This window comes from Canis lupus, chromosome 21 (genome assembly GCF_011100685.1).
Source record: "Canis lupus familiaris isolate Mischka breed German Shepherd chromosome 21, alternate assembly UU_Cfam_GSD_1.0, whole genome shotgun sequence".
In the NCBI taxonomy this organism is placed as follows: domain Eukaryota; kingdom Metazoa; phylum Chordata; class Mammalia; order Carnivora; family Canidae; genus Canis; species Canis lupus.
Genome location: NC_049242.1, coordinates 33,437,965 through 33,465,138, shown reverse-complemented (window position 1 = coordinate 33,465,138; position 27,174 = coordinate 33,437,965). Strand labels below are relative to the sequence as shown.

The window sequence follows — 27,174 nt, the reverse complement described above, 5'->3', positions numbered from 1 at the left end:
AGCAAAACCCAGATACCCCTCTAGCTATAGCCCTCTTCTCCCTTGCCCTTCTCTTTCAGCCACCACGTTTCTTGAAAATGATTTATACATGCTCTTTTCACTCATCTCCCATTTATACCCCAACTCACTGTAATCTGGCTTTTTTTTTTTTTTGTATTCTGGCTTTTGTTCCCCGCACCCCCACTCTTCCCACCAGAACTGCTCACCAAAGATCTCCACTCCAGATGTCTTCACAGAGCTTTGAGTAACTTAATCTTTTCTGTATAGTCATTCTTAATTTCTCCTTCAAACTTCTCAGTTTCCATGACAGTAGTCTTCCCAATCTTCCTAATATTCAGACTGTCCCTTCTTACTCTACTTTATTGCTTGCACTCTTTCCCTTAATTACTATTTGTCCACAACTCTCACATGTCTGCAAAAAGGATTCTTTCCCATAACATCTGAATTGGAATTTTGGCTTTCCTACTTACCAAAGTGAGTTCCTAAGGTATATAACTTACCTCAACCTCTATAGTCTCATCTGCGAAAAGGTGACCCCTCTCTCGATAATCATTCTAAATGGAGTCGTTGTACACTGAACCTGCACTTCCCATTGGCATAATGGATCGGTAGGCATAAATTGGAATTCCAGGCTTGGTACCCATTTCAAATCATAAGAATGTCAAAACTCAAAACAAGTAAGATGTTCTTTAAAATATTTATTAACCATATAAAACTATACAATATGAACTATCATATAAATGTTCCTTGAGGTATTTTTCTTCATGGGCTGGACTGGCCGAGGTATCTTAGACTCTTAGTTTAATGAAGTTTGGACAGAACATACCATCTTTTCCTGGTAAATCTTCCTAGAGCATACATAGATATTTTTCCTTATTCCAGAGACCTTTGAACTGCATTGAAAATTAGGGTCATCTGCCACAAAGAAAAAAAAAGTTCAATGATGTTCAGATGAATGCTTCTCAAAGGTTTTAAAAGCTAAGTGTTGGGAAAGGGGCAGTTTCAATGATGTCTTACTCCTCTTTTCTTACAAAAATCTACCTGGCTGAGCTGCTGAGAAATTTCTAACAAAACAACCAAGTTTGTAGGAAAAACTTCAAGATCCACTCACTCTGCAATGTCAAATCAGTTGCAGTAATGCTTTTTACAGTTATACAAATGCCTCAAAATACTGAATGAGTAAGTTTCTTCCAAATTCCCAGTTCCTAGGATGCCTGGGTGGCTCGGCGGTTGAGCGCCTGCCTTCAGCTCATGGGATCGAGTCTCGCATTGGGCTCCCTGCGTGAAGTCTGCTTCTCCTCCCTCTGTCTGTCTCTGCCTCTCTGTGTCTCTCATGAATAAATAAAAATCTTAAAAAAAAATTCCTAGTTTCAGGCTTAAGATTTTTCAATATCCAAAACACATCCAAAATTCCTTTTTGATCCATCCTCCTTGTTGATTTTTTTTTTTTAAGATTTTATGTATTTATTCATGAGAGACACACAGAGAGGCAGAGGGAGAAGAGAGAGAAGCAGGCTCCATGCAGGGAGTCTGATGTGGGACTTGATCCCAGGTCTCCAGGATAACACCCTGGGCTGAAGGCAGTGGCGCTAAACTGCTGAGCCACTCGGGCTGCCCGATTGCTTTTAATTTTTGCCTTTAAAATTTTTACTTTTTATAAAAAAGTTTAAAAATACTTTAGGGATGCAACCATTTATTTGATCTGTTGGCTAAAGTCAGGGAGATGCTTTGTGATGAATTTGGGTGGAAGAAAACTAATCAGGATGCTGCTACTTTAAGAATTGGGAGACAGCTGAAAGCATTACCCAAATCCAGCTGTTAGCAATATTTTAAATGCCATTATTTCTTGACCTCTGGAACAGAGTGAAAACGAAAGCTTCAGAAGTGGCTCTTCAAAAGACATTAGCTCCTAGCTAAAGGAGGCTGTTTTGGATTCCTGCCAAGTTAAAGATAAGGCAGCAATTTCATTTGCGGTCACATGCAATGCGATTCCTCCTACCTGCCTGCGTAGTCCGTATTTAAAAATTTTCTCCCTTACTAAAGTCTGCTTTCCAAAACTTTATAGTTGTATCAGTGTTAGATGTCTCAAACAAGAATAGGCCCCTGGATCTTAGTTAACTTTCCTGGAAAATTCTTCAATGCTTCCGTATTAGCATTTGTAGCTTCCTCCTGATGTTATGCTAACAAGTTTTCATTCTATCATATAAAAACAATAACTGTTCAGTGTGCAGTGCTCCTATCTAATGAAATCCCTATTCTATAGTGTCCATGCACAGAGGTCCTGGCTCAGGCCTTCTTTCCTCTTACCCTGTCAGTACAATGGCTTTGAAACCAGTCTAAATGTAATTCCCTGGATCTACTTACTGCTCTACCACCAGCATCTCCCCAAGCTATGTAACTGTCCTTTGAGCTATCACTCTTCTTGTAGAATCCCTTCAACATAGCACTTATCACATTTTATTGTCATTTTTAGGTTTACATGGGTCTCATCTATTTTATCCTGAAACTAAGGGGCAAAGACTGTTTATCACAGATCTTGGTTCTACCAGTTAGCACATAGAAGTCACTCAACCTAAGTATCCTGTGAATATGAGCCCAACCCTCCTATCAGCTTTTAGATGGCTTAAAAATTCCTTCTTAGAAGACCAGATTTTTTTCCTAATCTAATATTTTTAAAAAAAATTTTTTTAAATCTAATATTCTTAAATATGTGAAAAATCTACTGCCAAGTATCAACTTGAAAAACACCTGTTTTTCTTTGAAGCTAGAGCACTAGAAAAATGCACCTTAATGACTTTGAATGACCTTAACGTACACCAATTATACTTTTTATAATTTTGTCTAGTGACTACTGAAATGTGTTACCTACTCCAGCCTCTGCAGCTTTTTTTCTCTCACCCATACCTATCACCTTTTTCTTTTTCTATCACCTTTTTTATCTAATTTACCTGTCTGCACTAATTCCTCTCACACCTCTAAAATGTGCTTTTTAACATGCCATAGGCTTAAAAGCTAAAGTAATTAAGCTTATTAGGAATGTTTATAGTTGGAAGAAATAGACCCTAATCAACAGAAATTAAGTACCCATGATCAAAAAGCACAAGAATCTTGCGAAATCCTTTTTCTTTTCGTGGGGAAGGAGGGGAACATCCATTTTTAAAGTTCTACGGCCTTTGCATCTTATTCTGGATCTAATCTACATCAGGAAAAGATGTCACATAGAATTAGCACTGTTTATCACTTAAATTTGGACTCTCAATTCTTAAAAAAATCAAGCCTAGTTGAGTTACAACTTTAAAGCTTTTGTGTGACTCAGCTCAAATTAGAAAGTTGAGTCATTATACCACTTCATAATCTAAAGCTATTTTATTTATTTATTTATTTTTAATTTATTTATGATAGTCACAGAGAGAGAGAGGCAGAGACACAGGCAGAGGGAGAAGCAGGCTCCATGTACCGGGAGCCTGACGTGGGATTCGATCCCGGGTCTCCAGGATCGTGCCCTGGGCCAAAGGCAGGCGCTAAACCGCTGCGCCACCCAGGGATCCCTAAAGCTATTTTAAATTGCATTACACTACTTTTCTAGCAGGTCAAATGCATAATATGCAATGTAATGTACAAATATTAAATACTTATAGTCAAAAAACATTTGATGGACAAATTTTTCTCCAATAACAAAATATAACTGATGTAGACTAAAACTTATCATTAAATAATGTTTCATATTCTGTGGAAAAATGTGCCCTTTTTCAGTACTTTATATATATTATACTCTAAGTGTTAAAGTGTAGTGATACTAGAGATAAAATAGTAGAATACAGGCATTACAAAGATTTAGACAATTAAGGTAAGCTCAGAGTGACTTTTAATATGCCAATCAATGTTAATAAAACACAAGTCAAACAGACAAGTGCAAACGTGTTTTAAACCAAAATTAATAGGAAAACAAACAATAGACAAATTCTATGTTGTTTTTTGCAATGTCTGGTTAGCCAGTATTATTAATCAAATGGCTTATCACTGAATAAACATATTTTGTGAAAAGCTTGGAATAGTCAGAAGTCATTCTGGCATTTCAAACAGCTATGTACACTATCACCAAGATTAGTTTATATACACAAATATCGAAGAGAATCCGGGCAAAACATTTAAAAACAGACTAACAATACAATCAAGTACAAAACTTGGGTAGGAGGAGAGAACATTTTTAAAAAAAGAGTCAGGGAAGGGCATTATCAGGAGAAATTACAAAACCAGTAATAATTATACTACATTAATACAGCAATCCAAAAGGGAAAAAAAGGTGCATTACTCCAATGCACTAGCTTCAAAGTTCAAAGGAAAAAAAAAGGCAAATAGCTGCTTGTCATCAAGAGCAGCTATATATTTCACATAATTGTTTTCCAAAAAGCCTATTAACAACAATGATTGTTTAATGCTACAATTTTACAGCAAAGACAAAACTAAAATAGCAGCAAATTCACAAGGCAATACTTCCACAGAATTATTATTCCATGGTTCATGCAATGCCTACAAAGTGCTCCCAGTTGGATATACAAGTATAATTCACAATTAAAAAAAAAAAGAAATATAAGATTGACACACAGGTACATTGAAGGCTGAGTAGTAGAGTCTCTTAGCATTTCCCTTTTCAAAGGGAGAATATGTTTGTAATAAAGCCCTTGAGTCCCTTTACAGGTCACTACAGGGAAAGACACCCTTTATTACAATGCAACAGCAAACTATAAGCAGCACACCACCACAGTGGTTAACCCTGGAAAGGCTGGTGTAACATCCAAACAGTGACTGACATCCTACAAACGACAGACTGTTAAGACTAGATGAAAGCCTGATATAGCACTGGTCAAAATACAGCTTTCAACTGTAATTCACAAATAAAGTCCTAAAAGGTATTCAGTTAAACTACTGACACCGATTGAGAAAGTAATTGCAAACTGGATTCTAGCAGTGATTTCAACCTAGCTTCCTCTTGTCACAGTTTTTTGGGAGAGGTGGGAAATGAGTAGTTCAGTATATGGTAAGGCTGACAGAACGGTTCATTTTCTTTCCAATAAGTCGAGATGTTCTATTACTCTGGGTGGTGGACCTAGTGGTCATCCGATCAGTGAAGAGTGCTCTTTCCTCAGCTGCAGCTTTTGCCATCTGGGCTTTCTTGAGTTCTCTAAGAACATAAAAATAGGAAACAAGACTTTTCACCTATTGTATTAATCCTAGGAAGGGATCCTAAGAGGCCAAACACAAACTGTATTGTCAACTTGGGAGATCTTAGCAGGCCATTGTTATTCAAAGACACAATCGAGGAAAAAAATTACAGTATGAAACTTTAGCTTGTGCTCAAACAACTTAAATTTATAAAATGATTTTATTTTGTGCTCTCAGAATTAAAATATCATATATACTTGGATATAAGTAATAAGGATGCTAGTAATGACTTTGAATTATAATAAATAATTTCAAACAGAACTCTAATTTGTACTGTGAAAATATTTACATGACAGAGATGAAAGGAAAGTTCTACTTTCTATTTCTATGAACACTGGTGGCTAGCAAACTCATGGCAAATAAATCTTATATTGCAAGTCAGTTCTGATTAGGTTACAATCAGCAATAAAGCAAATGAATTAGAATTATTCCAAACATTTTTCTGAAAATATCAAAGGTCATTCAGATAAAATAGGAGACTCATCTACTAAGTTAATTGATGTTAATTTTCATACTTCCAGGCAGTCCTGGTGGCTCAGCGGTTTAGTGCTGCCTTTGGCCCAGGGCGTGATCCTGGGGCCCCGGGATTGAGTCCCACATCAGGCTCCCTTGCAATGGAGCCTGCTTCTCCCTCTGCCTGTCTCTGCCTCTCTCTCTCTGTGTCTTTCATGATTAAATAAATAAAAATATTTTAAAAAGTTTTTTTCATCCTTCCATAAAAATAAATAGAAAGAATGAAGGAAAATGTAAAATTTATGGTGAGAGTTTAGGGGGGAAAAACCTTATACAGGCTCACTCTGCTTTTGCTACAATTTAGGGATTGAGGATTAATACCACTTGCAAATACATGCTAATCTTTTTTTTTTCTTCTTAAAGATTTCATTTATTTATTCATAGAGACAGAGACACAGGCAGAGACACAGGCAGAGGGAGAAGCAGGCATCATACAGAGAGCCTAATGTGGGACTCAATCCAGGGTCTCCAGGATCACTCCACTCCCTGGGCTGCAGGCGGCGCCAAACCGCTACGCCACCGAGGCTGCCCAAATACATGCTAGTCTTAAAAAATTTTAAGTCCATAATTTCGAAGTTTAGGAACAACACAAATTAATAGGTCACACATACTAACTTAAGGCAGAAATCCCCAAATTTTAACTGTACAATATAGCAAACCACTACAGCCTTCACTGACAGAAAACCTAAATCTCTAAAATTTGAGAATGAAAATGAGAAAGTTAAAAAACATTCCAAAAAACCCTCACTTACTTCTGCAAAAGTGAATTTTTGAATTTTTCAGCGTTCAATTCTATTCGTAATTGTTCTGCACTTTTTCTAGAAGCAGACAGCAATACCGAATGCTTTACCAGTGCCATTGCTGATGGTCTTCTCTCTGGATCTGGATGAATCATAACCTTAGAAAGAGAAGTAAAATTAAGGTAAAGACATATAATTTAATAACATATAAAACCATGTGAATAAAAAGTGCTTCATATACAAACAATGCTCACTTTTAGCAACTCTGTAAATTCTTGGGAAAGCACTTGGGGAATTCGAGGTAATCTACCCTGTCTGATTTCATGCCATTGGTCTCCATTTCTCGGAAGAGGTTCAGCACCAGCAGCACACACCACTGTGAGGGCAAGGGCAAAAATATCCGCTTTTGGCAGATGAGTATAGTTCTGTAAAAATTAAAAAAAAAAATTTTAAGGTAATATAAAAATGGCCAAAATAAAATAAAATTACACTTTAGTGATGACTGGTGAGAAATAAGACTAAATTAAAACATCCAATGCCACATTTAACTCTTAAGACCTATTCAGATAGTAAATTAAATTTGAGGAGCTTTTTAAAACCACAAATACATACATACTCTGGGAGTGGTAAATACATTTCTAAAAATAAATACCTTCTCCTTTTCACTAGTCCAATTCAACTCTTAGAAAAAACTCCTATTCTTTTGGGAGTATTCATATGAATACAGGAAACATACGTTGACAAATTACAAATACATGTACACATATAAAAAGAACAATGGGATCATGCAATTTATTTGTTCTACTTATTCTACTTCCATTCAAAACTTTTATCAAGGGATCCCTGGGTGGCGCAGCGGTTTAGCGCCTGCCTTTGGCCCAGGGCGCGATCCTGGGAGACCCGGGATCAAATCCCACGTCGGGCCTGCTTCTCCCTCTGCCTATGTCTCTGCCTCTCTCTCTCTCTGTGTGACTATCATAAATAAATAAAATTAAAAACAAAACAAAACAAAACTTTTATCAAGAGATATTATTCTGTCACATTTTTTTGGTCACACTTTTTCAAACAGTACTATTAACTATACGCTGTAATTTATTTAATCGTTCCTTTATTGCTGGACACTTATGTACATCGTTCTCTATATTTGTATATGAACATTCTGTGGGAGAAACTCCTACATAAATGGAAATTCTGGGTCAAAGGTTTAGCATTTTAAAATGCTGATACAAATACTTTGATCTCCTAAGAGGCTATGCCAATTTACAGTTCCACCAGTAGTGTATAAGAACTTCTTTTATAACTCCACTATTGTTGAATACTGTAAATCCTTGCCTTGACTGAATTTTGCTAGATTAAATATCCCCAGCTCATGGGTTAGGCTTTCTTTACCAGTTTACTAGTTATTAGCTTAAAATTTTAATATGTCTGCATTGTTACCTTATTAACAAAATAAATAAAGCAAACAGCATTATTATTAAAGGAAAAAACTACCTCCTGTAAAACTTCATTTGCAAGAAAACGGCTATCACCCTCTTCAACTTGTGGACTAGAGATTCTTGTTACATGTCCAAGATCACCTACAAATATTGGAAAAAAAAAATAGAGTCAAGAGTTAAACAGCCTCTTATACTTTAGTTTAAGGCAATAATCTGGTTATCTTTCTTTCTTACCTATTTTAAACATAACTTTGTTGGATGCCCAGTCATCTTCATCTCCTTCTTCAGAGGCAGCATTTGGGATTGAGGTTCGAGATATGAAAATATTACCTGTCAAACAGTTATTTATGTAAGCTGCACTAACAATTAATAGTGTAACCAAAATTCATAAACAAGGTCATACATCAGAATCATCCCAAAAGCTGTCAAACATAGATTCTCATATATTCTACTTCAAAACCCAATGAGAATAAGAATCTCAGGGGATAGGAAATGGTATTGTATTTTCTAAGGAACATATGTTCTGGCCTAGTGCTGATCTTTGAACACTTGGAAACTACTTCATTAGACCCTTGTCATCCACACATTGATCTTTGGTTTTAACTACATAGAAATAATACAAAAGGTAGTAACATAGTAATTAGTCTGTGATGCTTCCAAAACATGAATTTTAACCTAATGCTACAGGATGGTATGAAAAATACAAGTAATTGAACTTTTGAGTTTGGCTGACCATACAGAATTTACATCCCAATGTGGCTTTGTGGTTCACATCTCTGCTGTACACACACTTTTCTTCTTCAAATTCAGGTAAGTTCATGATTAATGTGAGTCTCAGCAACTGATTTCATTTTAATAGTTTTACCAATGTAATACTGAGTTTATAAATGTTACATTCATCTTTCCAGTAACACTTTATTGGGGATCCCTGGGTGGCTCAGTGGTTTGGCACCTGCCTTCGGCCCAGGGCGTGATCCTGGAGTCCTGAGATCGAGTCCCACATCAGTTTCCCTGCATGGAGCCTGCTTCTCCCTCTGCCTATGTCTCTGCCTCTCTTTCTCTCTCTCTGTGTATTTCATGAATAAATAAATCTTTAAAAAAAAATTTATTAATAAGGACACTTTATTTTAGGATGGTATTTGTAAATTTGAAATTTTAAAACTTCACATGCCTTAATATTTCAACTTTTGTACTTCTAAGGGTCTACTATTATGTTTGTCTTATACTTAATACAAGATATGAGGGAGTATAGGCAAACTTTACTAATTCCTATTTATTGCCATCAGTCCAAATATTATTTTTCCCCTTTGACTATAAAAATTTCAGTGAGTTATTGACATACAGAGAAGAAATTCTTCATATAACTTAGAGGATTAAAATAAGTTGTATGAAATGAATATGAATTAAAATTCTCATGAATCACATTTTCATAGACCAAAAAAAAAAACCAAAACACACACACACACACAAAAAACACAAAAACCCTTCATTAAATTCAACTTAAAACCCCTAGCCTAAAATTCATACTTGAATTCATCAATCTATTAGTCTTAACTTCCAGTCTTTGGGAAACTAGGGGGAGGAAAAGGAATAAGATAAATGATGCAAGGGAGCAATCAGTCAAATCCAGAAGAAAGGACATCTTATAAAACAAAGTTTAGGGAAAAAAAAAACAAAAACAAAGTTTAGGGCAGTCCGGGGGCGGGGGGGCTCAGCGGTTTAGCACCGCCTTCAGCCCAGGATATGATCCTGGAGACCCCGGGATCAAGTCCCATGCCGGACTCCCTGCATGGAGCCTGCTTCCCCCTCTGCCTGTGTCTCTGCCTCTCTGTCTCTCATGAATAAATGAATGAAATCTTTAAACAACAACAAAAACAACAAAGTCTATACTAGTATATTTTTTTAGGGATCCCTGGGTGGCGCAGCGGTTTAGCGCCTGCCTTTGACCCAGGGCGCCATCCTGGAGACCCGGGATTGAATTCCACGTCGGGCTCCCGGTGCATGGAGCCTGCTTCTCCCTCTGCCTGTGTCTCTGCCTCTCTGTGTGTGTGTGACTATCATAAATAAATAAAAATTTAAAAAAAAAGATTAAAAAAAATAAAAAAATAAAGTAGGGGAAGGGTAGAATCTTAAAAAAGAAAAAAAAAGGATAGAGGGAGATGGGATGCACGGTTCTGAAATGGAACTAGTTTGGACAAGTCAACCATTAAGGACTTGGGTCACCTGGGAAAAATTTTAATATGATCTGGGTATTAGAAGAGATGAAAATTTACTAAAATAAAAAGGTAAAGTTGATTTATAACAAGTTTTTTTTTTTAATTTTTAAAAGATTTTATTTATTTATTCATGAGAGACACAGAGAGAGAGGCAGAGACACAGGCACAGAAAGAAGCAGGCTCCATGCAGGGAGCCCGATGTAGGACTTGATCCCGGGTCTCCAGGATCACGCCCTGGGCTGAAGGCAGACGCTCAACCACTGAGCCACCCAGGCATCCCACAAGTTTTAAAATAGTGTACTTAGGGGCACCTGGGTGGCTCAGTAGTTGAGTCACTGCCTTTGGCTCAGGTTGTGATCCTGGGGTCCTGGGATCGAGTCCCACATCAGGTTCCCTGCAGGGAGCCTGCCTCTCCTCCTGTCTAGGTCTCTGCCTCTCATGAATAAATAAATAAAATCTTTATGAATGAATGAATGAATGTGTATATGATGAGGTTATTTTTTTTTAAATTTTGTTTATTTATTCATAGAGACACAGAGAGAGCGAGAGAGGCAGAGACACAGGCAGAGGGAGAAGCAGGCTCCCTACAGGAAGCCCGACGTGGGACTTGATCCCGGGGCTCCAGGATCACACCCCAGGCTGCAGGCGGCGCCAAACCGCTGTGCCACCGGGGCTGCCCTGATGAGGTTATTTTAATAAAATGAGAGGAATTTACATGAAGATGTTACTGCAGCATTTACTTGCACCCGTTTTTTAAATGCAAGATAATACACTGCATGTGCTGTTTTCTGAATAATACGGTAACACTTTCATGGTATATAAGCTAGAAATTCCATGTCTGCATAGCACTTAAACTTCCAAAAATGTTTTCACATATCTCATTTTATTCTAACAACCCTGTTAGCAGCACGAGCAATATTTTGTTGTTATGGTTCTATAGCCTAGCAAAAGAGAAGGGCTTTAAACAACAGGTTCTTAGTCTCTCCATCAGAGTCTCGCTTTGTGACTATGTGGTTCCCATAAAATGCAGCAGATTTTTCCAACTTTTAATAAAAATGAGTTGGTTGTCTCAACTATTTTGGAGAGAAGAAATAAACAGAAATAATAAACCAATATCAATATCTGGCTCAAAGGTCTTTTAAAACTAACAATGATAAAAGTAGGATGTATGTTTTCCTATTGTTTTAATAAAATCATTTTATTCTCTATTAACACTAAAGAACACAGATCAGAGAATTTTTAATACTTACTAGGCTTTATATCCATATGAACCAAAGACATTGAATGGATATACCTCAAGCCCCGGCCAACTTGCAAAAGGAGATCCTTCAACTCTGCCTCTGTAAAGTAACTCATGCTTCTATAGTTTTCACTTATGGCATCCGCTAAACTTCCACCTAACAAACATGGGAAAAATTAGCAATTTCTTCTTCCTAAGATCTTATTTCTCTTCCATCTTTACTCAATGGCCACAAACTCAACAAAGAAAGTAACATTTTATACGACCTACTCTGTTCTTCATGCTTATGAAATCAAAATTTTATTTATTCTTTCAATAGGTAATATACTCATATGGATACAAAATATAATGTAAAGTCTCTGCTTCATCCACACACCCCAGCACACTACCTGGTTCTTTTTCCCAGAATAATCCAACCTTATTGGTTTCTTATATATTCTTTTCAACTCCTTTTTATACAAATGATAGCATATTTTCATTATCTCGAAGATCATTCTTTACTAATATACATAGACTGCCTTGTTCTCTTGTGTCTCTACAGAATTCCATTTATAATTGAATGGTGATACATTAACCAATCTCTTAATTGATGAGCATTTTAAAATAATTTCTTTTTTTTTTTGAGTTAAAATAATTTCTAAGCCTTTGCTACAACATACTATAATACAAGGAATAACTGTACACTTGTCATTTCACACATATTTAACATGTATCTCATAAAAACAATTGCTGGTTTAAAGGGCATATACAGGTGTGCCTGGGTGGTACTTGGTTGAGTGTCTGACTCTTGGTTTCACTCAGGTCATGATCTTGGGGTCGTGGGATCTAGCCCTTCTTCCTCAGGCCATGCTCAGTGCACAGTCTGCTTGTCCCTCTCCCTCTGGTTCCTCTCCACAACCCCTCCTCTCTCATGTTCATGCACGCAAATAAATAAAATCTTATTTTTTTAAAAAATAAAGGATATGTACAGTTATAAAACAATACTAATATGTGGCTCAAATATATGTGTGAAATACTATCTCATATATAGAATATATTTTTATAGCTGAGAGGGGGATTTCTCTATTCTACAAAATAGCTTAGGATTGGTATTCACACCATCAGTGCTAAAACTTCATTGCCTGTGAAAATTCACATAAAAGAAGTAACAGTGTATCCAGTTTCTGATTTCAAAATGGCTGGTACTTAAACTCTACTAGCACTCGCCTTATGTGAATATGAAGCTTTGGAAGACAAATCTGGGGCAATTTTACTTACATTTACACACACACACCCTGAGATAAGGCTGTACCAATTTATACTCCCATTATTAATGTATGAGAGTAACTGTTTTCTCACATCTTTGGCAACAGTGTATGAATTTTACAGATAAAAGCCAGTATCTTAGTATAGTTTTAACTTACACTACTTTTAGTAAGAGAATAAAACCTGCTTTTATAGGATCAAACCAACAAACTCTTTTGTTTATACTTTAAAAAATGAGTTTATACTTTATAAGTTTTATTAAAAACATTATAAATTTATAACTTATCTCAGAGGAAAAGAGGAGTTATGTAAAACAAAACAAAACAAAAATCAAAAACCAAAATAAACCACTTCTGTTTAAAGCTTAGTTAGGGATAATGAAATCAGAGCCAGAGTAATAAAATCAGGAAGGTATACTGATACATACATATCAGGAAAGGAGGTACTACAATTTGAACAAGACTAAGGTAGCAAAATGTCCAATGTGTTTTAAAAATAAAAATAAATCACACACCTTGATATTTTAGGCTTAAATATGTTCTCCACACTTAACTTGTACAAATCTTGAACTGCAGGAAAAGAGAGGGCTCTAGAAGGGAGGTCAATAAACGGGCTTCAAGTCCTAGACCAAGTTTAATAAGATAGAATTCGGCTGCATTTTAGCGGGTCTACCAACTATAGCTAGGCCAGTTCCTTCTATTTCACTGCTGAAAGGAAAAGAGAGGTGAGAAGAGCAAGATCTGATATTTCAGGTTCTCTTCCATTATCCATCAAGATTTTCACACACTTGTTTACCAGGGGTAAAAATTTCAAGTCTATCACCAAACCAAGACAAAAGGCTTAAAATGCAAATGACTGTTTAAGATAATAAGGAAACTCAGTCACAATAAAGGATATCAGTTAATCACCATGTACAAATGAAATGTTAATAGAATCATTTCCCTGTGAAACTGTGGAAAAGAATCTGAAGATCAGGCCTATTGCTAGGACATTAAAAAATTTATGTGGAGAGAAGAATGGCAGCAAAAAGAAATAGAAGAGTTCACAAATCTATCTAGATAGACTCATTTCCTTTCATCCAAACAAAATAGACAACTAAGAGGTTCACACAGATTTTTTTTAAAGATCTGTAGATTCTTTAAATGTTCTATACCGTTCCAAAATAATAAACTGTTTAAAAATATAATTTTATAATCTAGCTTTATGACAAGACAAAGTTTTGTTTTGTTAGGACAAGGTCTTTATTAATCTGAGAGGGCAGCAAGTCAACTCACTCTTCCTTATCCCTCCAGGCCCAAGAATTTTCTCAAAATCATCTAAATTACACAACCACATATTTATTTGGTGGATTTTTAGAAATGTGTGATCCCTGGAGTGCTACTGAAATACTTAAGACCAGCTACATCAACCTCTCCCTAGGTGAGAGGGAGAAAGAAACTGAAATATGGCATCTAGCACATATGGAGTGGAAAAGACATGGTCAAATTGTCCTATATTAAGAGTAGTAAATGAAAAATAAAGGTTAAGAAACAGATTAGTCCACAGGGTCATGAGAGACAACTACATAAATATTCTGATGATATGAATAGAAACATTTCGAGAGACGTGTGAAACAAATTAGTAGCAACGCTATATGCTGAGCATCTTTCAAATACAGAGAATACAATAACTCAACAAAAAGGTGAGAACTGGATCTTTTACTTGTTTTGTTCAATGTTTTTAAATGCTGAAAACCTGAATCCACTACCTACACTACTTATTAATTCACAAGCTATGAGAAGGCTAGTCTTGTTGAAGGAAAAAATAATGAGAATCAAAAAACAAACAAACAAAACAAAACAAAACAAAAAAAGTAACACAAATCTTTGCTATCACTTCTCAACTGCCCACTAAATTCCAAATTCTCTAATATTCGTAGAAGATATACAGAAATGGAAATCCAGCATATATAAAGATTTACCTACTTAAGAACAGGTATTTACAAGAATCAGAATTGAGACTAGGGTTTTGATAAAGGTTTAATGAAAAAGAGGGGGAACCAAGCTCGTCCTTGAAGGACTCGTTGAAAGGTAAAGCTCTACAGAGGTCCAAAGTTGAACCTCCATGGATGCTTGTTTTGTTGGTTTTGGGGGGGAAGTGCGGGAGAGAGGCACAGCTAGAAAACTAAAAGCATAACTTAGTAGACAAGTCAGAGTAGATTCTGGTGGTAAACAAGGTTGGAAAAATGGGAATGAAAGCAAGATTATAGAATACTTTGTAAACAAAAGGCTGAAGTTAGAACAATGGAGAGCCACTGTCACTATGAGTAACCAGTATCAGTTTTAACAGCACATAAAATGAAATGGAAAGGAAGGCTAGATGCACTGAACCTACCTTATTAACTGCTATACCCCAATACAGTGTGCTACATGCTAGAGATATCAAAATATACAAGGCAAGGCCATGATCCTTTCAAGATCAGTTTGACTAACAGGTACACAACTACTGTGCACAAGGGAGTAGGTTTTCAATCTTTACTTAGTATCCAAGTAGGGGATGCCTGCCTGAGTGGCTCAGTGGTTCAGCATCTGCCTTTGGCTCAGGTTGTGTTCCCAGGTCCTGGGATTGAGTCCAACATCAGGCTCCCTGTGGGGAGCCTGCTTCTCCCTCTGCCTCCGTCTCTGCCTCAATGTCTCTTATGAATAAATAAATATAATCTGGGCAGCCCTGGTGGCCCAGCGGTTTAGCGCCGCCTTCAGCCCGGGGTGTGATCCCAGAGACCCGGGATCAAGTCCCATGTTGGGCTCCCTGCACGGAGCCTGCTTCTCCCTCTGCCTGTCTCTCTCTCTCTCTGTCATAAATAAGTAAATAAAATCTTAAAAAACCAAATAAACAAACATCCAGGTAGGCAATGAACTTGAAACTCATGTTAGGCTTCTTGATCTTTGAATTTTTAAGAGATAAAAGAAAAAAAAAAAAGAGATAAGAGACATAGAATTACAGCAGGATTTCAGATAAAAACTATTTCCTCAGTGTTCATTTTTTTAATTTCACAAGTTTATAAGAGAACCAACATATTACTCACCATTACAATATTCATTCTGTATAAGCATATGATCATCTTCTGCCCATGCAGAGAAATATCGAACTACGTGAGAATGCTGTCCGAGCACTGCATGGGCATATACTTCCCTCAAAGCGTTCTGCCTAGGAGAAATTTGACATTGATAGAATGGTAAACCATTTTTATTCAATCCTAAACTGAACTAATTTATCTGAAACTTCATAAGAGAAACTTGTCTTCTGTTATTTATTATTATGCTGAAGGATAACTTGCTTAAGAGAGAGGGGATTAAGACTCTACTAGATTTTTCTAAAAGTTTCCATTAAAGAACAATGTTAATTACAAAGAAGGAACTTTGCTAGTCCTAGGACTCAGGAAACTCCATTTTACTATGAATTCTTGGATGCTACCAGAAAAAAAGAAATTTAAGTCAGGCTCCAAAATCAGACTATTCATATAATTTTACCAAGTTCAGTAAGAATTAATGGCCCAAAATGAAAAGGATCTGATTAAATTATTATAGTTTCTCAAAAATGAGAAATTTCAGTGCTTGATTATGTGAAACATTGTTTGCAACACCATATGGAATAAAAGAGCAAAAGATAAAATTTTTAATACATACTCATCGACAGAGCCGGCCAATGGCTTTTTTGATCGCTTAATGGCATAAATGCATCCATCCAGCCTCTTCACACACTTAAACACAGAACCAAACTCTCCAGAGCCAATTTTCTCTAGCTCATGAAATTCTGTTGTATACCGTGACTTCATATTGCTTTCAGTAATTGTAATTCTCTGCAATAAAGTGTATCCATATACATAATACAAAGACATGAAGATGATTTTTTTGCCGATGATAGCACTATGTGTGAAATTTAAAAATCTTATATCTTAATGCATATTTAACATGTATATATGGTAACTTGTTAAGAAATAGAAAATGAAATTCAGAAACAATAAAAAGAAAATAAAAAGCTAGTTACTTTAGCAGGTCTTGTTTCATCTTCTAACTCATAATCACTGGCTTCCATGTCTTCACCACAAGAACTGAAAAATATTATGTATGTTTCTATTAACAGATCTGATAGACACATCAACTAGCGATCCAAAACTTTATCTGATATACAGTGAAATTGTATTTTAATAAATAAAAACAGAAAAAATAAATAAGTAAAACGAATAAAAACAGACAAGCAAGCACATAATTTTATAATCATAAGATATAGCTCAGCTGATGGAAATGCTGTCCCTGCTGAAATAGGCTCATTAACAAGCCAACACAATCACACGTATCAAAATTAAAGTTTTTCTAAATCAACTCTGCCTGCCTTGTTTTTGACACCAGCAGATTTTCTACAAACTACTTAGGCTTTTTATTCCTTCCTTTTTCATACCGTTACTTTTCCATAGCTGATTACTTTCCACCCACCTTTCCTGGGAAGAGGGTGCTAGTTAACAAAAAAAAAAAAAAAAAAAATTCAAAGCATAAACTTCCAAGTCATTCAGATAAAATTAAAGTTTGATAAGTACCACAAACCAATCTTGGGTGACTGGGGACCAAACTGTGGAATACTAAATAACTTACTCATTCCAGTGTGTTCGTTTTCTTCTACGACACTGTCCTGAGGAATGAAGTAACACAGAATCTGGGGTAAAAGGATTAATATTCACTTGAGGCGTCTGTCGCATGTCAAATTCCCTTTTTCCTGATTTTTCTGTATCCATGAATAAAGAACCACCTCGGAGTTTAACAGAGCTGGAATCGATTCCTCGAGCTTTGGAGAGTAAACTCTAGGTCAGGAAAAATAAAATTTTTAGTCTCTAAATCCTGTAGACAGCCTTCTCAACCCAACCTTCAACAAGCCTTTCACATGTCTGATAGTGTGGATTAAAGCAACACACAAGCTTCTGTCACATCTGAAGCAAAACAAACCCTGGTTAACTTCAGCAGTCTGAAAGGTGGATACTAACAACTTTTCCTGAAAAAGACTGCCACATAAAATAAGTTTCCGACCCTAAAAAAGAATAGGAATGCAGACTAAAATTAAGTTTATTCTGCAGTCTAAAAGTTAACAAAACCTCTCATTCCATCTAAAAATAGAAAGCAGTCAAGGATCCCAATAAAAGCTCCCTTCCCCCCTTCCAAATAGGGCTTTGAAAACCACCTCCGCCGGACTCCTCCCCTCACATTCAGAGGGATCATGCCTTGGGCAAGTCCCTGATAAACAGTAACGCTCAAAAACTACTTCTTCCTGAGGTTTACGACCAAAGGCACTGCAAGGGACTCAGAAAAGTACATTTTCCATATTAGTCTTATAAACGCGATACTTGTCTCAATGTCGTTGAAGGGTCCGTTTTAAAATCTGCTGTTACTTCCAATGTTCCAGAGGCAGTAATCTGCATATTCACTCGCTACTCAACAAACAAGTGCTGAACACCTTCATCATCACGATAGGTTATCAGCGATATGAAACCACAAGGGTCCAAGCAACCCCACCAATGCTGGCTTTTAACGGATGTCCCTAATCGCTACACTTAGGCTGGCCACACATAGGCACTGCAAACCGGTGTAAACAAACGCTTACCCAATAATAAATAGCATGTGCGGATAGAAGCTTAAACGCTACCCTGAATTAAGGAGTCTTTAGGACTGGAAATGCTTGGAAAGCCAGCCTTTTCTCCCAAGTCGAAGCGCACTCTCCCTCCATACCTCAAACTTAACCCCTTAAGGCCACATGACACGAAGCGATAAGCGCATGAAATTTCTTTTAACCCAACTCCTGCTTGCGCCGCCCAAATTACAGGGCCCATCACGGCGTTTAAAAGGCACCATATGGCTGCGGCGCTCGGGAGTGTCAGGTGGCCGGGCCAGCACCACTCCGACATCCTTCCAAACCACGTTATCAGGGCCACACTCCGGGCTGACACGGTCGGGAAGGCCCCGACTCGAGGGGCGTGAAATCATCAGCCACCTGGACGGCGCCGATCAGCCCCTTTGAAAGATGAAGAAGTTCCAGAAGAGGCCCATTGTTCAGTTACATAATCTTAACGGACAACTTCTGGGCAGGGCCAAAAAGAGGGGCTGCCAACTTTTTGTTGCGGCTCAGGGGAGCGAGTAGGGGTGCGGCAGGGCGGTTATGTAACCGAACCCGAGCAGCGGCGCGCTCGGCTCCCGGCGCCGCGGCCTTTTTAAATGGCTGGGCGGGCGCGGGCTCGCGGTGCCCCGGCCCCGCGTCCTCTCACCTTGGGCGTGTGCGGCGTGTCGAAGAGCCGCAGCTTGCGGAAGGTCTTGTGCGGCGGGGTGCCGGGGTGGTCCGGCAGCGGCGAGCAGGGGCCCTCGCTGGCCCTGCGCGCCCCGCAGCCGCGCGGGGACGCGTCCCCCGCGCCGCCGCAGCGCACCGGCGAGAACGAGCTGCCCAGAAAGTAGGCGGCTGCCGGCGACTTGACCGGCGACGAGGAGCCGAAGCCCTCCTCCTCCCACGAGTCGCCCTCGGCCCCGCCGCCCGGCGCGTCGGCGCCGGGACAGGCGCCCCGCAGCAACATGTCCTCCTCCAGCTCCCCGGGGCTGCCGGGGGCCGGGCCCGGCGAGCGGCGGCGCTCGGGCCCGGGCTCTGTGGGGCTACGCGCGGGCGGCAGCGGCGAGTCGGGCTCTTGGAAGGCCGAGTCCTCCCCCGTGCTGTGGCCGCTGCCCTCCTCCTCTTCCTCCTCCTCCTCCTCCTCACAGTCGCTGCAGGGCGAGAAGATCAGCTTCTGCCTCAAAGTGCAGGAAGCCCCGGGACGGCGGCGGGGCGGCGGCGGCTGTTGCCGGCTCAGGAAGCTCATCGCGCCCCTGGGGCCGGGGCCGAGGACCGGAGAGCCGGAGCCCGCGGAGTCCAGGACGCGGACGGCCCAGGGGGCGGGTCCGCCACGTGCGACTGGGCGCGCCGGGTCGCCGCGGCGGCGGACCTGCGCGGTGACGGGGTGCGGCTCCGGAGCGCTCGGGGCTGCGGGCGGCGGCGGCGGCGGCGGCGGTGGCGGCAGCGGCGCGGCCTGTCCAGCAGAGGCGGGGCGGCCTGGGCACCGAGGCTGGGGTCTCCGCAGGTCCAGCCGCAGGTCCGGGCTCCGCAGGTTCGGGCTCCGCGGCTTCCCGCGACCGTTAACCACGTGAGGGCCTGACCCACCAATCCACGCCCAGCCTCGGGTTTGAAAAAAAAGGAGGGCGCGACGTAGGCCGCGGGGGAGGGATCAACTACGCGATTTTGGCGCGAACCCGCTGGCTCCGCCCCCCCCCCCCCCCCTCGGCCGTTCGGGCGGGCGCGGCGCGGCGCCGCGGGCCTATGAGGGAGCCGGACTTCTGGGAGCCTAGCCCGGCGCCGCCCGGTCGGGGCCGGGCGGGGGAGCCGAGGCGGCCCTCTGGGAGGGGCGAAAGGTCCCGGGCTCGGCTAGGCCCAGCCGCACCCCGCCTGGAGGTGGCCCGCTCGCGGTCCCTCAGCGCTCCGGGGCCTGAGGTGGGACCTGGGAACTCCCGCGGCTCTCGCGCTCTGCCCCGGGAGTGCGGCCTGTGGCCGCCGCGTCCCCGTGGTGCGGGCGGCCGGGGCGTTGTGGGCGTGGCTGTGGGCAGTCTCGTTCCCCCGTAGAGGTTGGAGCCGGAAGTGGCGACTCGGGCCTCAGGAACTTTGCGAGCTGAGCCCGGGGCTTAGAGGCGACGCCGAAGTCAGCAAGGAGGCCGGCCCGGGAGGGCTCGAGGCGGGGACGGCGGCCGTGGGGAAGGCCTCCGGAGCCTCGGTTTCCCCCCAGGGTAGCTGCAGGGTCGGGTAGGCCCCCAGCGAGGCGAGCTTGCTTCCCCCAGGCCGTGGCCCCCTCGGCAGCCCACCCGAGACTCGTCCACCCGAGTAAACAGCAGCGGCCCCAGCGCGAAGCCCGAAGCCCGGGCCCTCCACGCCGCCGCGGTGTTTATATTTGTTTGCCAGCACGTGGGCAAGTGTTGGCAAAGGAGATTGGCCCACCTCACTGCAAACTTAAACGCAAGTTGAGAAAAAATACCTCCAGTACTTCGTCAAATTGTGATTTCGTCTGCCCTTTATCGTCGCACACACAAGTTTCTTGGAATTTTTCAGTTGTAAATAACCCCATCGCAAAAATTCTAACTTCTCGTGTGGTTGGTTGGTTGTTTTTTTTTTTTTTGGTGGGGGGTCTGTGTTGTTTGAGGACTGGGGGTTTTTTTTTTTTTTTTTTTTTTTTTTTTAAGATAGACTCATAGAAGTGAGAATGATTGGGTCAAAGGATAGGAACTGCCAAACCGACCTCCAGAGAAAAACAATTTAAACTCTCATTAGCAGTGGTTTGGAGTACACTGCTCATGAATTCGGGACATAAGTGAATATTTAATGTTGGTTAATGTAATTTTGTTGTTTTGATATATGCAGTTTTCATGTGCCAGTGGCCACTTATTTTTCTAATTGTTTTTCTTATTGTAGCACTTTATGAGTATTAACACTTTGCCGTGTATCGTTGTCCAAACACTTTTCAAAGGCAAACCTCAAGCTGGATTTTTAATAATGGAAACACATTTTAATACTTATCGCATGGGAAATTCCCTGAGATCACGGAACTAAAGATGCAGTGAAGGGTAAACAACTGTATTTTTCAGACATTTGCTAACTGATCTATGTGTCTTTTCTGCGTGTTAATCCAAATTCAATGTTAAGCTCTTGCAAGAAGGAACTCTACCTTTTTGTGTTTTCAAGGAGAGGCGTTCACTGTTCCCCGGGTGGTCAAAGCCAAGGAATGGTTTTTAGCACTCTCCCTCCAACACCTACCTCCTCACCTTCACTCCTGATGGCGAATATAATTCTTTGATATGAATAGTTGACCATATTGAGTTGATTTTCTCAATTTCATGTGTGTGTAAGTATAGATAACTTTAGAAAACTACTACTCTCTATTGATCTTCAACATGAGTCGTATGTAAAAATAGTGTTTCCTAAGTAAACTTTAAAGCCCTGTAGATAACCTCTCCCCAACTAGACTGTTGTCGTAAGCCTCTCCTTATAAAGGAATTCTGTATCCCTCTTGCTGTCCTTGCAAGCTCACATCCCCTCCCCCTTCACTCTTTCACAACACCCTGCTTTATTTCCCTAACAGGCTTATATCTATCTCAAAGTGGGTTGATTGTTTACTACGATCCCCTTCTAGAAAATGAGTTCCCTGAGTGTAGGGACCTTTTCTATTTACTTCAGTGTTCTAACGTGGCTTAGGCCCTCAGTATCTTCTGTGTGATAATAGAGCCCTTATTTAAATATTTGACTGGTTTATTTTTCTCTCTCAATATAAATTCAAATGGTACAGAGATCTTCTGGTTACCCCTTGTATATCCTCTTCTTGGATGTAAACACTCTTTTGACTTTTTTTTTTTTCCCAACTATGCCACCTGTCTGCTTCCCTAAACTGGGAGGTCCTTGAAGTAGGCTGGAGCAAAAGGGCCTGGCTTCTGAACGGGAATGGAAGAGTTCTTGGTACCCAGCCCCAGTACTTTGAATTCTTTGGCACCCATGTCTGCCCACAGAATGAGAGAGGTAAATTACTGTTGAATGTATAGTATGACTGGAGGAAAGAAGCAATTTCTTTAAGAGTTGGAAACAAGACTCAGTGGGAGAACCATTTCTTCTATAAAGCCTTTCCTTAACTTTCTCCACTTCTAGGTAAAAGAGACACTCTGTGCACCAGGTTTTCCACCACACCTGTAATGGACTATATAAACAGTCTTTGTTTACTTGTCTGGCTTCCCTTTCACCCAGGGCTGAGATCAAGTTTTATTTGTCTTTAGAGCTCCAGCAACCAGCAATGTGCCTTGGCCCCTGAGAAGGTACTTAATGTTTCTGGAATAAAAATCTAGTTTATTTAAAGCAAAAGTATAAAAATGAGTAAGAAACCCGGGCCCTCCCTCCTCCAGTGAGAACATGGCGCGGTGTTATGGTTTAACTACAGCAGTGTCCTAACTGAAATTCTAAATGATTGTTCTGATTTTTTAAATTTCATGCTCCTCCAAATACAGGACTCACTGTACTGGAGGGATGGGTCTACGCCCACCTGCCGCAGGGCATATCTAATTCAAATTTCCTGTTCGTTCTCCACCCAGTGTTGTTCTTAACTGTAATGTTGCTAGGCAACTTTTGCAGAATCCACAAGTTTGTGGTAATGTTGTAATAACTGAGTAAAAATCTTGCCTCTGGGTGTTGGGAGAACAAACTTACCCAGTTTATTCCCTTTAGACAGATGACTTAGCAAGTATAAGGCTTTAATACAACTATTGTTGGTGCATTCACCTTCCTTAGCAGCAAAATAAGCAAGATTCCTGCCCTGAAGATTTATAGTTAAGATTCTTAAATCACGTTCTCAAATACTTTTAATACATACAAGCACACAAATACATATACATATTCTTATTAACATATGCCTTGTACTTTTGAAAGATCCTTTAGAATGAGTAATTTTTCAGTCTGTAGGAGTGTTTCATAAGAATAGCTAGGGTTTACCCAAAGCTGAATCTTTTCTAGTTTATGCTTTTGATTCTGGAGAAATAATAACTCTCTCTAAACAAGAGGCTTCTTTGATAGATTTCTAATTTTTTAAAAGATTTTATTTATTTATTTTAGAGAGAGTGAAAGCATGCAGGAGTTGGAGGAGAGAGAAAATCTCAAGCAGACTCCAAGTACTGGGGGTGAGGAGGTAAGGACGAACCTGGGACTCAATCTCACAAATATGAGATCATGACCTGAACCAAAACTGAGAGATGCTTAACTAACTGAACCACTCAGGTGCCCCTAGATTTCTAATTTTTTTTAAAAAAATGAAGTCAGGGACGCCTGAGTGGCTCAGTTGGTTAAGCATATGCCTTCTGCTCAGATCATGATCTCGGGGGTCCTGGTACTGAGCCCTGTGTCAGATTCCCTGCTCAGCAGGGAGTCTGTTTCTGCTTCTCCCTCCTCCTCTGCCCCTACCACCCACCCAACCCCCAAGCTTGTGCAGGCACTCTCTCTGTCTCAAATAAATTTAAAAAAAATTTTAAGCTTTAAATATGAGACTAATGTCCTTTTTTTTTTTTTTTAAAGATTTTATTTATTCATTCATGAGACACACACACACACATACACACACAGAGGCAGAGACACAGGCAGAGGGAGAAGCAGGCTCCATGCAGGGAGCCTGACGTGGGGCTTGATCCCAGGTCTCCAGGATCAGGCCCTGGGCCAAAGGCAGATGCTAAACCGCTGAGCCACCCAGGGATCCCCGAGACTAATGTCCTTTACAAATAGTATTCAATAAATGTTATGTGTTGCTATTAATTATAGCAATGTTGTTTGAGAATAAGCCATACTTGTCAATGTATGTTAGTACATGTAACTCCTGATCTCTCCAAAATAAGCAAATAAGTTTGCTTAATATGGATAGACAGTTGAGATTGTGTATAACCAGTGAGGATAATCAAATCAGGACAGAAATAGTACAGTTGACCCTTGAACAACATGGGAGTTAGGGGTGCTGACCCCTCACAGTTGAAAATCATCATATAACTTTTGACTCCCCAAAGCTTAATATAATAGTCTACTGTTTACTAGAAGCCTTACTGATAACATAAACAGTCGATTAACATATTTTGCATGCTATCTGTATTATATATCATATTCTTACAATAAAGTAAGCTAGAATAAAGAAAGTGTTAAGAAAATTGTAAGGGAGGGGCGTCTGGATGTCTCAGTAGGTTGAGTGTCCAACTCCTGATTTCAGCTCAGGTCATGATTTCAGGGTCCTGGGATCAAGCCCAGCTTTGGGCTCTGTGCTGGGCATGGAGTCTACTTGTCCCTCTACATCTGCTCCTCCCCCAACTAATGCTCACTATTAATCTCCAAAATAAATAAATATTTTTAATTGAAAGGGAAAATACATTTCCAGTACTGTACTGTATTAATAAAAAAAAAAAACAAATATTAGTGGATCTGCACAATTCAATGTGGTTCAAGGGTCAACTGTATTGATATAACAAGAACTTGAGAAGTATAGTTCAGGAAAAGTGGCCAATTGAAAGCTTGTCTTTTAATGAAATAAACATTATTTGTTATGCCCACTTAGTCTTTAAAGACTACTAACATACTATTTCTATTTATCCGTTTAACGTTTATATCCGATAGATCAAGAGCACATTTATTATTTTTTTTAATGTTATTTATTTACTTGAGAGAGAGAGCACAGAGGTAGAGGGAGAAGCAGACGCCCCGCTGAGGAGGAAGCCCTATGCAGAACTCGATCCCAGGACCTTGGGATCATGACCTGAGCTGAAAGCAAATGCTTAATCGACTGAGCCACCCAGGGCACATTTCATTACATCCTTTAGATATGGATTATATCAATAATGTGGACTGCATACAAAAAGTTTGAGGACCTAAGATTCTCACTGAGTTTTTGCTTTAGGGCTTCAGGTATGAGAGACCATTCTGAGGGTACTCAAAAGTTGTATCTGCACTTACACAAAACCTTGGCTATAACCAGCCTTATTTGTGAAAGAAGCCTTCAGGCCTGCTCCCAGTTATCTTAGCCCTTACACAGGCCTCTGAATCTTGAAAGACTTGATAGTCCATGGCAATCAGTCAGGCCTGTGGCAATGATACTAACTTCAAGACTTTTCCCAAGAGAAAATACTGACCACTGACCCTATCATTCCTAGATAAGAAAGGAGTTCTCAGTTAACATATTTAAAACTATAGCTCTGTAAAGCAGTTAGCCAAAACATCACACTTCCTCTTTGATATTTTAAAAATCCTTTCTACTAGGATGGAACTGAGTAGCCCCATTTTCTCCAATAACACTTTTTTTTTCTTTGCAGAGACACAAAGAGTGGCTTTTCTCTATATTCTCAGTGCGTTTCAATAACTGAAAAGGTCACTTCACAAAAATGTTATAAACAGGAGGAATCATGAGTGCACAACAGAATGCTGGTGCTCAATACACATTTGAGTAATTGATTAATTGCCTCTCCTCTCGGGTTAGTGACATACTCAGGAAGTGACCTGGATGATCACAAGGACTGCTGTTGTTTGCTGACCACACTGTGATTATTTAAGCCAGCTTTGTTCTTATTACTGCAGCACAAAAGATGTGATGACTATTCTTCAGTGAGTCAAGGGGTTCAGTCCCATTGGGAGAGAGAAAGGAGATAAGATAGACATCCCCATGCTGCTCTTTTGTGTAGCAACAGGAGTGTGTTTGGGTATTGCTGTTTTGATGACTCAGTAGTGAGTCAGTTTTAAAGTTCTGTAAAAGGCCTTGTTCAGCTCAGACAGGATTAAAATGAGCTCATTTGGTAGCTCATTGGGTAGAGAGGACTGGGTGGTGTGTGATTCGATCAGCTGATTGGTGGTGTAAATATGTACATGGAAAAAACATATCGGCAAGGATGAAACTGGTTCCTGATTGCAGAAATCAACTGTCCTTGGCAGTCATCGACTGAGTGCCTACTCTGTTCAAGCACCATCCATGTCCTACCCATGTCTCATTACCTTTAAAGAGGTCAGAATATGAGAAATGTGTTAAGTGCTACAAAGATCTGGGGTCTTGAAGGAGCTGGGAAAGGGCGGTGTACTGCCAGCTATATGGTAGGCACTGAGCCAGATGCTTACATGTTTATCTTATTTAATCTTTATTTTTATTTATTTAAAAATTTTTTTATGAATGAGGCAATTTATTAACCCAGCATTTGTTCTAATGCTTCTTGTTGGCAGCTGCCACCTGTCCTGTGATTCAGTCCAGATCTCTCCCTGAGGTGTCAGTTTGTGGCCCCCATCTCAGTCCTTCACCACCATTTTCAGCACCTCTAGGGCTTGGAAGATCCTGCAAGCCATGCTCTTGAAGCTTCTACTGAAGGGCTGGGCATGACCTGGTTTCTCTGACATCCCTCGTAGATTTTGGTCATGAAGCCCACCCCAGTGCTGCCTGGGGGGGTACAGATGCCATACTGTGGAAGCAGCTCGGGTATAGAACCAGTTCTTATCATAGGGAGCAAGCTCTTTAAGCTTGGCTAACTTGACAGTGTCTACCCATTCAGGGACTTTCAGCCCTCCAGGCTCTTTGAGGAAGGCTGCCAGAGCTATGACTAACTCCTGCTGGTTCACATCTTTTATAGTAACTCTAGGCATCATGTGGCCTCCGTGCTGCCAGCCAGGGGGAAAAAAAAAGACTTGGTTAATCTTTGAAGGAACCCTCTGAGAGAGGTATTTTATTCACATTTTACAGAAAAAAATGAAACACAGGTTCAATGCCTATACAGTCATAGGGCTAATACTATTGAGACTATTACTCCTGGCTTAAGGACTAGCTCTTTCTATCCCAGCAAGAGTGGGGTAAGGTGAGGGTGAGAACTAATTGGAAGACTTGGTGAAATCAGGGTCGCTGGACCCAGCCAGTGTGTCGGTTATTCAATGTGATGCTAGAGTCTGAACAGGAGAGCACACATCTTGTCTGGTGTGAATGAGGGAAGTGGGATTCA

The 27,174-nt window shown here is 40.4% G+C and overlaps 1 protein-coding gene and 1 pseudogene across 3 annotated transcripts; both read right to left on the bottom strand.

Annotated features, from left to right (window-relative positions):
- Positions 1-683: 683 nt before the first annotated feature.
- WEE1 (WEE1 G2 checkpoint kinase) lies at positions 684-19,546 on the bottom strand. 3 transcript variants are annotated; one of them, XM_038569020.1, is made up of 12 exons: positions 18,900-19,546; positions 17,242-17,447; positions 16,640-16,703; positions 16,279-16,451; positions 15,678-15,799; positions 11,379-11,525; positions 8,147-8,242; positions 7,968-8,053; positions 6,731-6,901; positions 6,489-6,634; positions 5,094-5,182; positions 684-915 (listed from the first exon to the last, which is right to left on the bottom strand). In XM_038569020.1, the coding sequence occupies exons 1-12, from the start codon at positions 19,476-19,478 to the stop codon at positions 797-799; spliced, it is 1,998 nt and encodes a 665-aa protein (XP_038424948.1). In that variant the 5' UTR covers positions 19,479-19,546; the 3' UTR covers positions 684-796. The 3 variants fall into 3 exon arrangements, with proteins under 3 accessions (XP_038424948.1, XP_038424950.1, XP_038424949.1); XM_038569022.1 differs by lacking the exon at positions 684-915 and adding an exon at positions 1,573-1,936 and having other exon boundaries at positions 18,900-19,545; XM_038569021.1 differs by lacking the exon at positions 684-915 and having other exon boundaries at positions 3,847-5,182; positions 18,900-19,544.
- A 6,844-nt stretch (positions 19,547-26,390) lies between these two features.
- Positions 26,391-26,824, bottom strand: LOC102154708 (annotated as a pseudogene).
- Between the last annotated feature and the right edge of the window lie 350 nt (positions 26,825-27,174).

What these genes read in the sequence shown, in the direction of transcription:
- WEE1 (XM_038569020.1), bottom strand. Translation starts at nt 19,478, where the DNA reads ATGAGCTTCCTGAGCCGGCAACAGCCGCCGCCGCCCCGCCGCCGTCCC. An exon ending in ATGAAACAAGACCTGCTAAA is followed by an intron (nt 16,452 to 16,639) that starts GTAACTAGCTTT and finishes ACTTTATTGCAG; the next exon opens with AGAATTACAATTACTGAAAG. An exon ending in AAAAATTCACTTTTGCAGAA is followed by an intron (nt 5,183 to 6,488) that starts GTAAGTGAGGGT and finishes TTATGTTCTTAG; the next exon opens with AGAACTCAAGAAAGCCCAGA.